At 37.4% G+C, this 12,697-nt stretch overlaps 1 protein-coding gene across 1 annotated transcript; it reads left to right on the forward strand.

The window, feature by feature from the left end:
• Positions 1–5,298: 5,298 nt before the first annotated feature.
• LOC139697984 (protein amnionless-like) lies at positions 5,299–11,963 on the forward strand. Its single transcript, XM_071596839.1, has 5 exons — positions 5,299–5,481; positions 5,823–6,009; positions 7,508–7,720; positions 10,886–11,054; positions 11,675–11,963. Exons 1-5 carry the CDS (start codon positions 5,299–5,301, stop codon positions 11,961–11,963), a joined length of 1,041 nt encoding a protein of 346 aa, XP_071452940.1.
• Positions 11,964–12,697: the final 734 nt, after the last annotated feature.

Genomic DNA, 12,697 nt, shown 5'->3' on the forward strand with positions numbered 1-12,697 from the left:
AAATTCACTTCACTGCATGTAGTTTTTACATCCGTTACTTATCTCTTCTATTTTTCACATGGACACTCATCAATATCCACCATATTTATTCGACATGTGTGCTGATCAGGACATATGTAAGTTTCATTTCTACAACACACTTTCATGAAATCCCATTTTTCCTGCTTTGAATTGCCTTTTTGTTATTTTTATACACTTCACAAAATAGAAAATTATGTGTCTGCTGGTATTGACACGGCTTTTTAATCTCTACAACCTCCCCACCCCAGTAAATTTCAAAAATATTGTGCAGTTACATAAGTAAGAGCGTGAAAAAAAAACCTTAAGGAACAGCAGAGGAAGAAAAAGCGTGTATTTTATTCATAAAATTTGTGATATAGATTACAAAAGTCATCTAGATTTAATGAACTACTCTCAAATTATAATACGGTTCGGGGTTCGTCGTTTTGAGCTGCCTGAATTTGTTCAAGCGGCAGTATTGGATTATACTGTAGGACTTAATGCTGGAGTCCTAGGATCAGGTTCCCATTTCGAATGCGAGCACTGAATGTGTCATGATACTCCACCTTCAAGGTAAAACAACTATATAGCTTGTTTCCAATCATCTGAACTTCATTTTATAATTATCAATTTAGGAAGTGTTTTAAAAGAATTGGAGCAAAGTTGTAAGGACGTTGAAAGCAAAGTTGCTATTAAGTAAATAAGCTTTTTGATAGAGGAGGAAGCGGGTGACAGGGGTGTTGATTGAGGATGTTTAGAAAAGATTAGTGAAAACTCTAATTTGGAGGGTTGTATTGATCACAGGGGAGGAAAGTTAATCGTTGAAGCAAGACGATAGGCGTACATTGGAGGCTTTCGAGATCTACATAGGTGAGTAAAAGGATGGAAAAGGTAAAATGGAAGGATATGAAACCAAACGAAGTACTAGACATGGTGAGGAGGAGAGAGTTTCTCGGGAGAAATCCGAAGGCAGGAAAGGTGAATAAAGGATATTTTTACGGGTGGTGGAATGCCGACGGCTATGATAGACGAGAGAACGTTAGGCAAATTAGGAAGAGGAAGGAAAATAATTGGAATGTTGGACGGAATGAAGGGACAAAATAAGTACGTGGATTTAAGGAATGGCTTATTGCAATGCAGGCTTCAAGGTTATTTAGCGTCGAGTGTGACTTAGAAATGTAACAGAGCTTTTTTTGGATCCATCCATCGGAACCGGTAGATTACTCTTAATCATAATTCAATTTTCATATCAAAAAAAGTAAAAGGATTTTTTTTTAATTTTCGTAACTTTGTATTTAAAATAAGAACTATCATGTTGATCCGTTACAATAACCGGATTACTCGTCAATTAATCCTTTTTATAATCGAATACAACCATCTTTTCCCAGCGGATCAGGAATATTATCGCACGAAATGACAGATTGTCGAGTGGAGACTTATCAGGCCATACACGCCCCTCGCGCTGTCATCACATTACAGGCGGATTGTGGTCGCAGACCCAGGCGAGAGAGCGCGTCTACGGAGCGAGCACGAAATTCAGGGAATCCAACAGGCCGAATTGAAGGGACACTACGGGATGATGGACTGCCGTCGCTATATCCTGTCCATAATAGGTGAGTCAATGTTAATGGGAGGAAGGGCAGATGAACGTTTTGGTTCTTTCTTCAATATTTGGTTGAGTTTAGAATAATCAAACTTTCAAAGGCAAAGGATTTCCATCATTGCTTAGCCCTTTAGAAAATGAGCATGGGTGAGAATCATTGTAAAAATGCAAAGGCCATAAGGTTTTCAAGAAAGAGGAAGGCTAAGAAATCGTTAAGATTAATGAGCCAAACTAGAGCAGGAGGAAAGTTAACTCATCTAGAAAGTATTTTGGACCAAGACGGTCGAAGTAGTAGGGACAAACTATGGAGAATTGCTTGGGTTGAGAAAATTTCACGAGGAGGATTTTGGTGATAGGGACGTTTCGGAAAGGCTCGTCAAAACTTTGATATGGAGCGTGGTTTTGTACAGAGCGGAAACTTCGCCATTGAAGCAAAATGATAGTCGGAAGGTTTTGAGAAGTGGGCGTGGAGAACGATGGAAGATGTAAAATAAACGGATAGGAAATCAAACGAAGAAGTACTGGGCATAGAAGAAGAGGAGCGGGGTGTTTGGAGAAATTCAAAGAAGACAGGAAAGATGGATGCCGGGGATTATAATTGGCGATGGAATCCTGACGACTGTGAAGAAGGAGAGAACGTTAGGCAAGCGAGTTGGGAAAAGCAAAGGGATTGGTATGTTGGACAGAATAGAGCGAGGGAGAAAGTACGCAGAGCTGAAGATAGGTTTATCGTAATGTCGGATCGCAGGTAGTGTCCTTTTATGAGAGTCTTAGGAATGCAGCGGTGGTTAGTCTAGTCTGGAGTTTAGTTAGGTGATTAGTCTTGCCATCCAAAACCCAACTTACACGATAGGCTACCTTATTAAAAGGATTTCCAGCCGATGCATTTGAGCCACTAAAATAAGAAACAAATAAGGCTGTGGGGTGTGCAAAATTCCCGCGGAACTACTAAAAGGTTTAGGAAAATATGGGAGGAAAGAGTTTTTATGGACTAACTCCTAACATTTATGAGGGAAGAATTTGGCCAGAAGACTTCGTCAGAGTTTCTATTCCACGAAACAGAAAGGCAGCACTATGTGAGAGCTAAGCAAAAATAAGTTTCATTTCGCAAGCAGCTATAGTGGTACTCAGGATCATCATCAAGTGGATGGAGAGCAAGGAAAATGATTACTTAGGGAATGATCCATTTTGGTTCAGGAACCGGAGAGGCACACATAATACCATAGCAGTAATAAAGTCACTAATAGGAAGAAATAAAGAATACAATCAGCTTGTATTTTTCTGTTTTGTAGATTTTGAAAAGGTGTTTGATAGAGTGTATTAGGTAGAAATAATAAATGCATTGAAGAAAATAGGAGTAGATTGGAGGGATAGGAGACTTCTCTGGAACCTGTAAATGTCCCAGACAGCTCCTATAACCCAGCTTGGAAGTATTTTGGGCTTAGACTGTCAAAGTAGAAGGGACAAATCGAGGAGAATTACGTTAGATAAAGAAGCCTTCACAAGGAGGGGGAATTGATTGCAGGGTCATTGAGGATGGAGGTTAAGGAACGCATTGTCGAAACTTTAATATGGCACATGGTTTTTTACATCATTGATACACGGTCATTGAAGCAAGGTGATAGACATAGATTGGAGGTTTTTGAAATGTGGATGTGATGAAGGATGGAGAAGGCCAAGTGGACAATAAGGAAAACAAACAAGGAAGTGCTATGCATAGTGGGGGAGGAGAGAGGGTTGTCGGGAGAGATGAAATAGAGGTAGGAAAGATGGATGCAGAGCATTTTGATTAGTAATAGGATGTTGAAGACTGTGATAGAGAGGATAAAGTTAGGAAAACAACATAGGGGTATGAGTAGGATAGACATCTTGGATAGAATTAAGGGAGAAAGAAGGTATTCAGAATTGAAGAGGGGTTTATTGTAATGGAAGATGTCAGGTTATTTTTAGGTAAAAGAGGAAGAGAAATTGTCACTGCACCATTTGGTAGCTTTTGTTCATCCAAAATGTACCTTAACTGGTATATTACCAATAAAAAAACTGAAATCTTTTCAGTTTATAAAAATATCTGAGTTCTTGGTGACAGAGGATATGTAGGTTGGCTACCTAGTTTCATTTTCTTAAGAGATGAGGGATATACCGGTATTTTGGTATTTTTCTTTAAAAATTGAAAATTTCAAAGTGTAAAAGTCATCTGCCTTGACTGGGATTTCTTTTCTTCTTTTTCTTGGTTTTCCTTTATCTAATACATATCAGTGGATTCATAAAAGCTTATACTATCCAATTTATATTCATGTACCCAGATAAATATACGTATGCATCTGTAATAACTCTCATGTGATTGAACAATAGTAAGTAAACTATACTTAACAAACAAATAAAATCCAAAAGATTGAGATTAGAGGTGGGATGTTGAAAATTGAGATGATAGGAGAATGTTGTGCAAACATATTACAGTGAATAAAAGAAAAACATCTGGGATGTAATGAAAGGGGTTTGAATTTATGCAAAATTGAAGAAGGGTTTACTGTCATATAGGGTGTCTTGTTGTGTCTCATTAGGCAAGTCTTAGAAATGTAACATTGGCTAGTCTATGTGTCCATTCAAAACCTACTGTAAACAGTTCATGTACATTAATAATAATACAATAAACATAGGATTGCAATCTTTATTACTACTTGTAATAAAAATTTATGGATTGTTAAGACAACATTATGTGGAATAGATCTCCTCAAAATTATTACATATTATGCTCACAGTAATATATACAAAACATAAACATATATTTCCATTACTGTGTTAGTCTCACATAACACCAATGCCGATTGTGCATTAAACTAGTGGGGTTTCAGTTCTCAGAATTCCTGTCCTCTCATTTTTCAGTCATGTAAGTACAAGAAAATATTTCACTTAAGCATCAAACTAAAGGGCAAGGTAAATGCTAAGAGAAATAAGATGAATGTAAATGAATCAAGCAAGAGTATTATCACCAAAACAAATTTTATGAAATAATGTGTGGAGTTGAATTTTAATAGATTATGATGTACTAAGTCAGTGACTTTCTTAAAGAGTTTCATTTATTTTTTTCCATAGGAATGGCGTTAACTATGAACAACACAAGTGCTGTAGGTGGTACCAAAGTATGGCATGGAAATACAAATTTCAACAATCCCTATAACTGGAGACCACCTCATGTTCCCTGTTCTAATAGTAGAGCTATATTTGATTCATCTCAAAATGTATTGGTTAGGCTCTCACCGATTGTAACTATGGTAAAGGAATTGGTCTTACCGTACAATGGTGCAATTCTTTTTCCAACCAATGGTGCATTGATGCTCACTACATCATCAATCATCAACATAAACTGCAATAATGAGGGTAGGTTTCTTCCATCTCATAATTAAGTATATCTGGTGGAATTATTTTTTTTCATGGTAGTTCACAATCAAGAGAAAAATATTTTCAATTAATAAAGTGGAAATTTTGAAATTATTTTATACTGGAAGCATAAAAAATTTTAATAACTTAATAAATTTCATAAAAATAAATACTCTTCCTCATTTTGCATAGGTATTCTAATTTTTTTTACTAATAGAAGCACACTTCTGAAAATTTTAAAAATCAACATAAAGTTATAAAATTAACCAATTATCATTTTAGATGTCTTTTATGTTGGGTCTTCACTGAGTGCTTGGATGAATCCCAGAAGCTGGGCTCCTGAGGATGAAAACTCTAATGCCTTGATTAACTCCCCTGTGCCGCATGCAGAGCAAATACCCTGTGAACATGATAAAGTTGTGTTTCCATCAGGAAGCAACTTCAGAGTTATTTTACCACGGGTCTCAACAGCAATTGGGTCACTCATCATTGAAGGACAGGTCAAGTGCAATAATATATAGAAACATACATAAATAGACTTAAATACATACATGCATATTTATATTATGCATTAATGGGTGTGTTTGCCTTATTCCTCCACCATATTTGTCACACTTACTCATTTCTCATTGCAATTTTAAACAAACCTAGCAGACTTTCACAGCTGAATTCCTTAATTGATGTTTTCACCCATCTACATTTAATTACCTCTTGGATGCCATGAAAATATAAACCAATGTCAATCAATTTGAGCTCACTGCATCCTGATTCTGCTCACTTAAGTTACTTCACAAAAGTGAAGGTATTTTGAGCGTCCAAATAAATAATTTACTGTCCATAGGCTCTTGACACTGAAGCATGGAGGGTGATGACAGAGTCCAATGTTGGCAGGATGCAATTCATTGGAGACCCAAATGTGATAGCCATACTTGGAGAAGATGGCGCTGATCACCCATGTAGGAACCCAACTGGATGTTACTGTGGTAATGGAGGTTCAATTACAATGGGAAGGGTGTGCAGCTATGCAGGTGGGAATAAATGTGACATCCCACCTTGTTTTCAACCTGTTCGGCCAATAGGTCATTGCTGCGATATATGTGGTAAGTGGGCATCATACTGCTTGTTCATTAACACCTTTCAGTTAATTCCATTATTGAGAGAAATAGGAAAAATTTTCTCTTGGGCATAATAATAATTTTTGTACTTTATTCATTTTGCTAAATAGTACAACCATATTAAATTCCATAAAAAATAAATAAACAATATACATAAAATAACATGACATAAATTCTTAAATGAGATGAGGATAGTAATAAAATTTCATCAATCGAATAAAGTGGGTTTGCTAGTAACTAGGTGTATACTCTATTCTTGAAATTGGATACAATCCAATTTCGAGTCAGAAACCAAGCAAACAAATGTTCACATTATTAAATTATTTATTAGTTGAAGCCAGTCTACAATATTTAGTATTCAAATTTGTATTAGCCCTAATAGCTTAGTAATGGATATCAGATCTCAGTGGGTGTTTCTAAATTAACTTTCCTAGATTAACTAGTTTCTAGATAAACATATCCAGTCTTCAAAACAGTCACCACTTGGCCCTCAGTGGAAACGCACACACATAAATATTCTCCAAAGTAGTTACACAAGTCAATTTTCTGAGAGCAACGTTCTTTGAAACTTTGTTTGTATTTTATGTATTGTTTTTTTCTTATATAGTATGTATCTTCCACAAAAACCTTACAGATTATCACAATTTTTTCCCTTTGCCATTATTGAAGAATAGATTTAACTGTCACTAAAGACTAATGCAGGAAAAATAGCACTTAACTGTCAATTTTTAGCAAATGCATTTCCACACAAAGACTTCAGAAATGAAAGTTTTTGTAACAATCCCTTTTAAATCAATCTTCTCTGTAATTTCTTCACAACTTTCCATTGGTAATCAGCCATGTAACCCCTGCCTGTACATACCAAATCGTCAACCTCTCTAAGCTACCTTTGGTCAGCATATGAAAACTGAATATATTGAAAGTTATTTTAAATTATCATTTATGTGATGGACCTTGGGTAAGAGTGAGACCATGGATGGAACAAGCAGACAATATTTAAATGTTTACTTCAAGGCTTTACGTACAAGTGATGAATATAAATATGAGAGAAACATTCATCATTTCTACATTGATAAATTTAAGAGAAAATATTCAATTCCTCATACATTAATTACTCTGGTTACGTGCGATTCCTGTAGAGTATCAAGTGTGACAATTCACTGATATAATTTCTGGATTTTTGATTAGCAAAAACTGGGGATTCTAAATATTAAGTTATCGAAAGATTAAGTATATTTTAACTTATGAAAAGCCCATAACTCTATATCCTACCACTATGTGCACATGGAATTGAGTTTGGTTCAATTCATCATCACCCTGGGTCACATAAAGTGTGAATCAAATTCAAAATTTGCAATAAATGGTTAAATGATCAATATTTATGGCTTCCACTGTATTATATTTCACTTAGGTGCAACTATACAATTGGAGTACCTTCCTCATGCTTTTGTGTTTAGTGCACTAGAAGATCATGTGCATAGATTCACCTCATCAGATGTAAAGGCACATGTTGGGAAGACATCTGCAACAACAAATCATGTGCAAATAGTATTGGTTGATGCTGGCTCCTATCAAGAAAGAAGTGTAGAAAGTGGAAAAAGATTGCTTAAAGTTCTCAATAATGGTATGTGTAATGTAACATGAGTACATTTAAACTCAATTTTTCTGCTTTATTATTATGGGTATCCTACAGTTTAAGATAGGATTTGGATGGACACAGCCTATGCAATTGCACAACAATGAATTTACTTGAAGAATTCTGCATGTCCGGGTTTTCACCGCGTTGTTGTTTGAAGCCGACAACAGTTTCGCCGAAGTTTCATCCGGCGTCTTCAGGTCGAAGATGAGGGACTCAGATTTTGGCCGTCCTTATATAGGTGGTCCCGTCCAAGTGCTGCTCTCTGATTGGTCCTTTTTCGGAGGACTCTCTTCCACGCGTTGTGGAGATGGTAGCCTTCATCTCTATTGAAATTCGCCGGGTTTTTGGCTATCTCAATAGCTTCTCTGATTAGGCGTGGGTAATATCTACTTTCTTTACTTATGATTGTAGCGTCATGGAATAGAATATCATGGCCGGGTTCACTCCATTTATGCTCGGAGATGGCCGAGAGGTGAAACTGTTTGTTCGTAGTAGCCCGGAGGTGTTCTTTCATCCGAACTTTCATAGCTCGGCATGTTTCCCCGATGTAGGCTTTCCCACATGAACACGGTACTTGATAGACCCCTTCGTATAGGTCTTTCGAGATTTTGTCCTTCGGTCCGGGGAGCGCGTCCGCTATTTTCTTGGTGCAGTTGAATCTTGTCACCACGTCGTGCTTTTTAAGGATTCTGGCTATCTTCTCGGATGTTCCGGATACGAAGGGGATAGTCGCGTATGCCTTTGGGTCCGGTTCCGTCTGCTTGATTGACTTGTCAGAATCTCGTCTTCGCCTTTCTTCCCTGGCGGTCCTTTTTAGGACCATATCGTTCCGATAGCCGTTTTGTTTTAGTGCTCTCAGGAGATGTTTCTTTTCGGTCAGCAAAGAATCGGCGTCAGAGATTTCATACGCTCTGTGAACTAGTGTGTCCACCAAAGATGTCTTTTGGAGCGGATGGTGGTGAGAGGTTGCGTTTAGATAACGGTCGGTGTGCGTCTTCTTTCTGTAAACAGCATGTCCCAGCTTCCCACAACTCTTCTTTTTGACTAAGACGTCCAGGAAAGGTAGTTGGTTGTCCTTTTCTACTTCCATCGTAAATTTGATGGAATGATGTTGTGAGTTGAGAAATTGAAGAAATTTCTGAAGTTCTGTTGCGCCGTGCTGCCAGATGACGAAAGTATCATCCACATATCTTAACCACATCCTAGGTTTTTTCTCGTACTGATTAAGGATCTTTTCTTCAAAATGCTCCATGAACAGGTTAGCCACTACCGGAGACAGCGGCGAACCCATGGCTGCACCCTCTGTCTGCTCGTAGAATTCTTCGTTCCACAAAAAATAAGCATTCGTGAGGCAATGCTCCACCAGTGTGGGGAAGTCTTCCGGAATGCCGTTGGTGGTTAGGCCTCTGATGATCTCCACCGATTCCTTAATCGGGATGTTAGTGAACAGTGAAACAACATCGAAGCTCACCAATAATTCGTTGCTGTCCATTGTGATCTTTTTCAGGATGTCGATGAAATGCCCGGAGTTTTTCACGAATGACGATGTTTTTCCGACGTAGAACTGTAGAGATTGGGCCAGGTATTTCGCCAGTCCGTATGTTGGAGCATCGATCTGGCTGACTATAGGTCGGAGTGGTGGCTTCAAACAACAACGCGGTGAAAACCCGGACATGCAGAATTCTTCAAGCCACCGCCGCGAAAATCTACGCAGCCATATACAATGAATTTACTTGCCTATCCTAAATAAAAACAAAACCAAAAATCAGACACCAGTAAGTCCCTCATTGATTCTTCATATATACTTCTTTCCTCCCTTCATTCTATCCAACATTCCCATCCTGTTCTTTCCCCTTCCTCTTTTGCCTAATGTTCTTCTCCCTATTACAGTCTTCAATATCCCTTTCCCAATCAAAATGCTCTGAATCCACCTTTTCTGCTTCCTTTGGATTACTCCCAAAAATATTCTATCATACCCAACCATACCCAGTACTTCCTTGCTTGATTTCCTTTCAGTCTACTACACCTTCTCCATTCTTCTCCACACCCATGTTTCGAAAACCTCCAATCTACACCTATCGGCCTGCTTCTTTGATCGTGTCTCTGTGCCATCGAAAATAATGCTCTATATTAAAGTTTTGATGAGCCATTTGTTATTCTCCTTACTAAATGTCCCTGACATATATTCCCTCCTCCTTGTGAAAGCTTCTTTGCCTTATGCAATTCTTCTCCTTATATCCCCGCTGGCTCCAGGTGCAGCAGGGTAATGTCCTCACCTACCAACTCATAGGTCACCATTTTGGATCTCGCCTAGATGGGCTTTCCTCCACCTAGGGCATGGATGTTTGTAATTCTCTTCATTGCAATGTGTAGAGGGTTAGGTGGAGAAAGGACTATGAAGTTTCAATCTTGCCCTAATAAAGCTGCTAAACAAATAAATAATTCTTTGACTATTTGGTCTAGAGCACTTTCAAGCTAAGTAAACTGTTCCACCTGCTCTAGTTTATGAACTCCAATTTTAACATTTAGCTTAGCCTTTCTCTTTTTCTATGACCCACAACCTTGGTTTTCTTTACACTTATTCTCATCCTATACCTATTGCAATGGATTACTAATGTGCTAAGCGATGTTTGCGAACCCTTGGTTGGCTGACAACTAAAGTTTGATCATCCACAAACAAAACTGATTTTATGAATTCCCTCCTGATCTTCAGTCCTACCTCCAGTTCTTCCCATGAATCTTTTACCATTTTCTCAACATGTATGTTGAAAAGCACAGGTGATATTTCCTCTTCCTAACACTGCCACTCTAGAATCTTCATCGCCCGCTTGCACCTGAGCAGTTTGTGAAATTAAAAAATAACTCAATATGCTAATGAATACATTCTTCATAGTCACTCATGTTTGGACCCACACTCATTCATGTAAATGTCACCACTTATTGCCCTTATTAAGGTTTTAGCAAACTGAAAATTTTTAGTTTATTATTAAGTGTCATTTTTATGATCATGAATTGTATCGCACCTGGTATCAAAGTACATATCATCATACTATTGTGAATTATGTATGAAATTCTTTACACTGATTGAAAAATATGTTCCACATGTTATTCACTGATAAAAATTATTTTACTGCAATTTCTCAAATGTAGATATGTCCCTCGGAGTTGGTAAAATTACATTTGAAGCATCTGGCCCAGCCTTAGATTTGTCAGAGATGTATATATCACACTCCCCGGAGAAGATTGTTGGATTCATATTTGCTGGATGTGCTCTACTGGTACTTGCATTTCTCCTATTTTTGGCCTACAGAGACACAAGGTGAGGATAGTTATATATTTGATGTTATATGTATTTCAATTTTAGCTCATTATAGTCTAGTTCAAAACTTGACACATTTTTTAAATATGTTGTTTCATTTCATTGACAAACTTCTACAAAGAATTTGGCCTGTCTCCATGTTTAAATATATATCATGGGGCATTTATAATGTAGTTTGTTGGACTTCTGAATGAATTGTTGTTCAATCACTTAATCAATTGCCTTGCCAAAGTTCTAAATATAATAGAAAATGCAGCATTCTGATGCCAGTTCAAGAAATATCAACATTACTTTAGTTATTTTAAGTGTACAGTGACAAAGGCAAAAGTCAAGACTATTATAAAAGCTTATTGAGATGATCAGATGCATAGCATACCTATGCAATACTCCAAAGGCCAAGAGCTCACATCCCACTTCTGAGATATATTCTTTACTCAGGAGGCTTAGTCCTTCGAAACTATAATGTGAGCCAAAAATGGCTTTTTTGAATCCCTTGTGGCAAAAGAGCAACCAGAGGAACCGGCAATAATGTGTTGTTGGTATTTACTCAAGGAAAACATTATTATTTTAAAAGAGCAGATGTCATTGTGAAGAATTAGCCTGCCTGGATTTCCTTTCAGGTTCACAGGAACTGAGGCACCACCATTTGTCTTCTCACGTTTTGACAACATGTCCAGTCGAAGTGAAGGTCCAGTAATCCGAGTATGGGGAGAAGGAGTGGCTAAGGAAGCTGTGGAGGAGAAAGAGTTTGACCAGGCACAAGAAGCATCAGATTGGGTCACAATGGAATCCATTTTGGCACCTTCACAACCACAAGCCTTTGACAATCCAATGTACAACAAACAATTGGAGGTTGGTGCAAGTGTTCTAAGCCCGCACCCCTTACTTGATTATCCAATCAAAAGATGAGCAACCCTACCTGTTCCATGAATTATTTATTATCCATTATTATCTTACCTGAGAAATTTGAGGAAGGCAGGGAAAGTGGATGTAGATGATACTGAAAGGCAATGGGATGCTAAAGATGATAATTAAGTGGAGAATGCTGGGAAAGTGAGGCATAGGGAGGAAAATGGGCATTTTAGATTCAATCAAGGGAGGTAGAAAGTGTGCAGAGCTAAAGAACAAGTTGTTATGAAGGATATTTTGCATTACGTTAGCCAGGACTTAAGAAGTTTAGCAGTGCGAAGTGCCAGGGCCAATTGAAAACTTAAACTAAACTGGCTGAGCACTATTAATTATATATATATGTATATAGATATATCCTAAACTGATGTACTTCTCGAATTTTCTCAATATACTATTTTTGGGATATACAGCTGCACATTAAGTATCTTTTAGACTAGATATTTTTCCCTAGCTACCAAGAATAATGTGTATCAACATTAAATTAAACATTGCAAAAACTTTATTTCAAACTACTCCTTGAGTATTCATTTATAGGTTATCAATTAAATAGTTAGATGGTGTTTTAGTCTTAATTTTTGTTAAGTACGAGTCTTTCTTTTTAGTATGGATATTAATTTTTGTTGTTGGAATGTCAAAATGGGGGAATAAAAGTAGGAAAAGAGTGAGCATTGACTGTTGTTGGATGAAATGGACCTCATTCAGTCAACTGATTCTTGCATTCATAAGTGCGTGTG

The sequence above is a fragment of the Hetaerina americana genome, unplaced genomic scaffold (genome assembly GCF_022747635.1).
Source record: "Hetaerina americana unplaced genomic scaffold, ioHetAmer1.1.p SCAF_8, whole genome shotgun sequence".
In the NCBI taxonomy this organism is placed as follows: domain Eukaryota; kingdom Metazoa; phylum Arthropoda; class Insecta; order Odonata; family Calopterygidae; genus Hetaerina; species Hetaerina americana.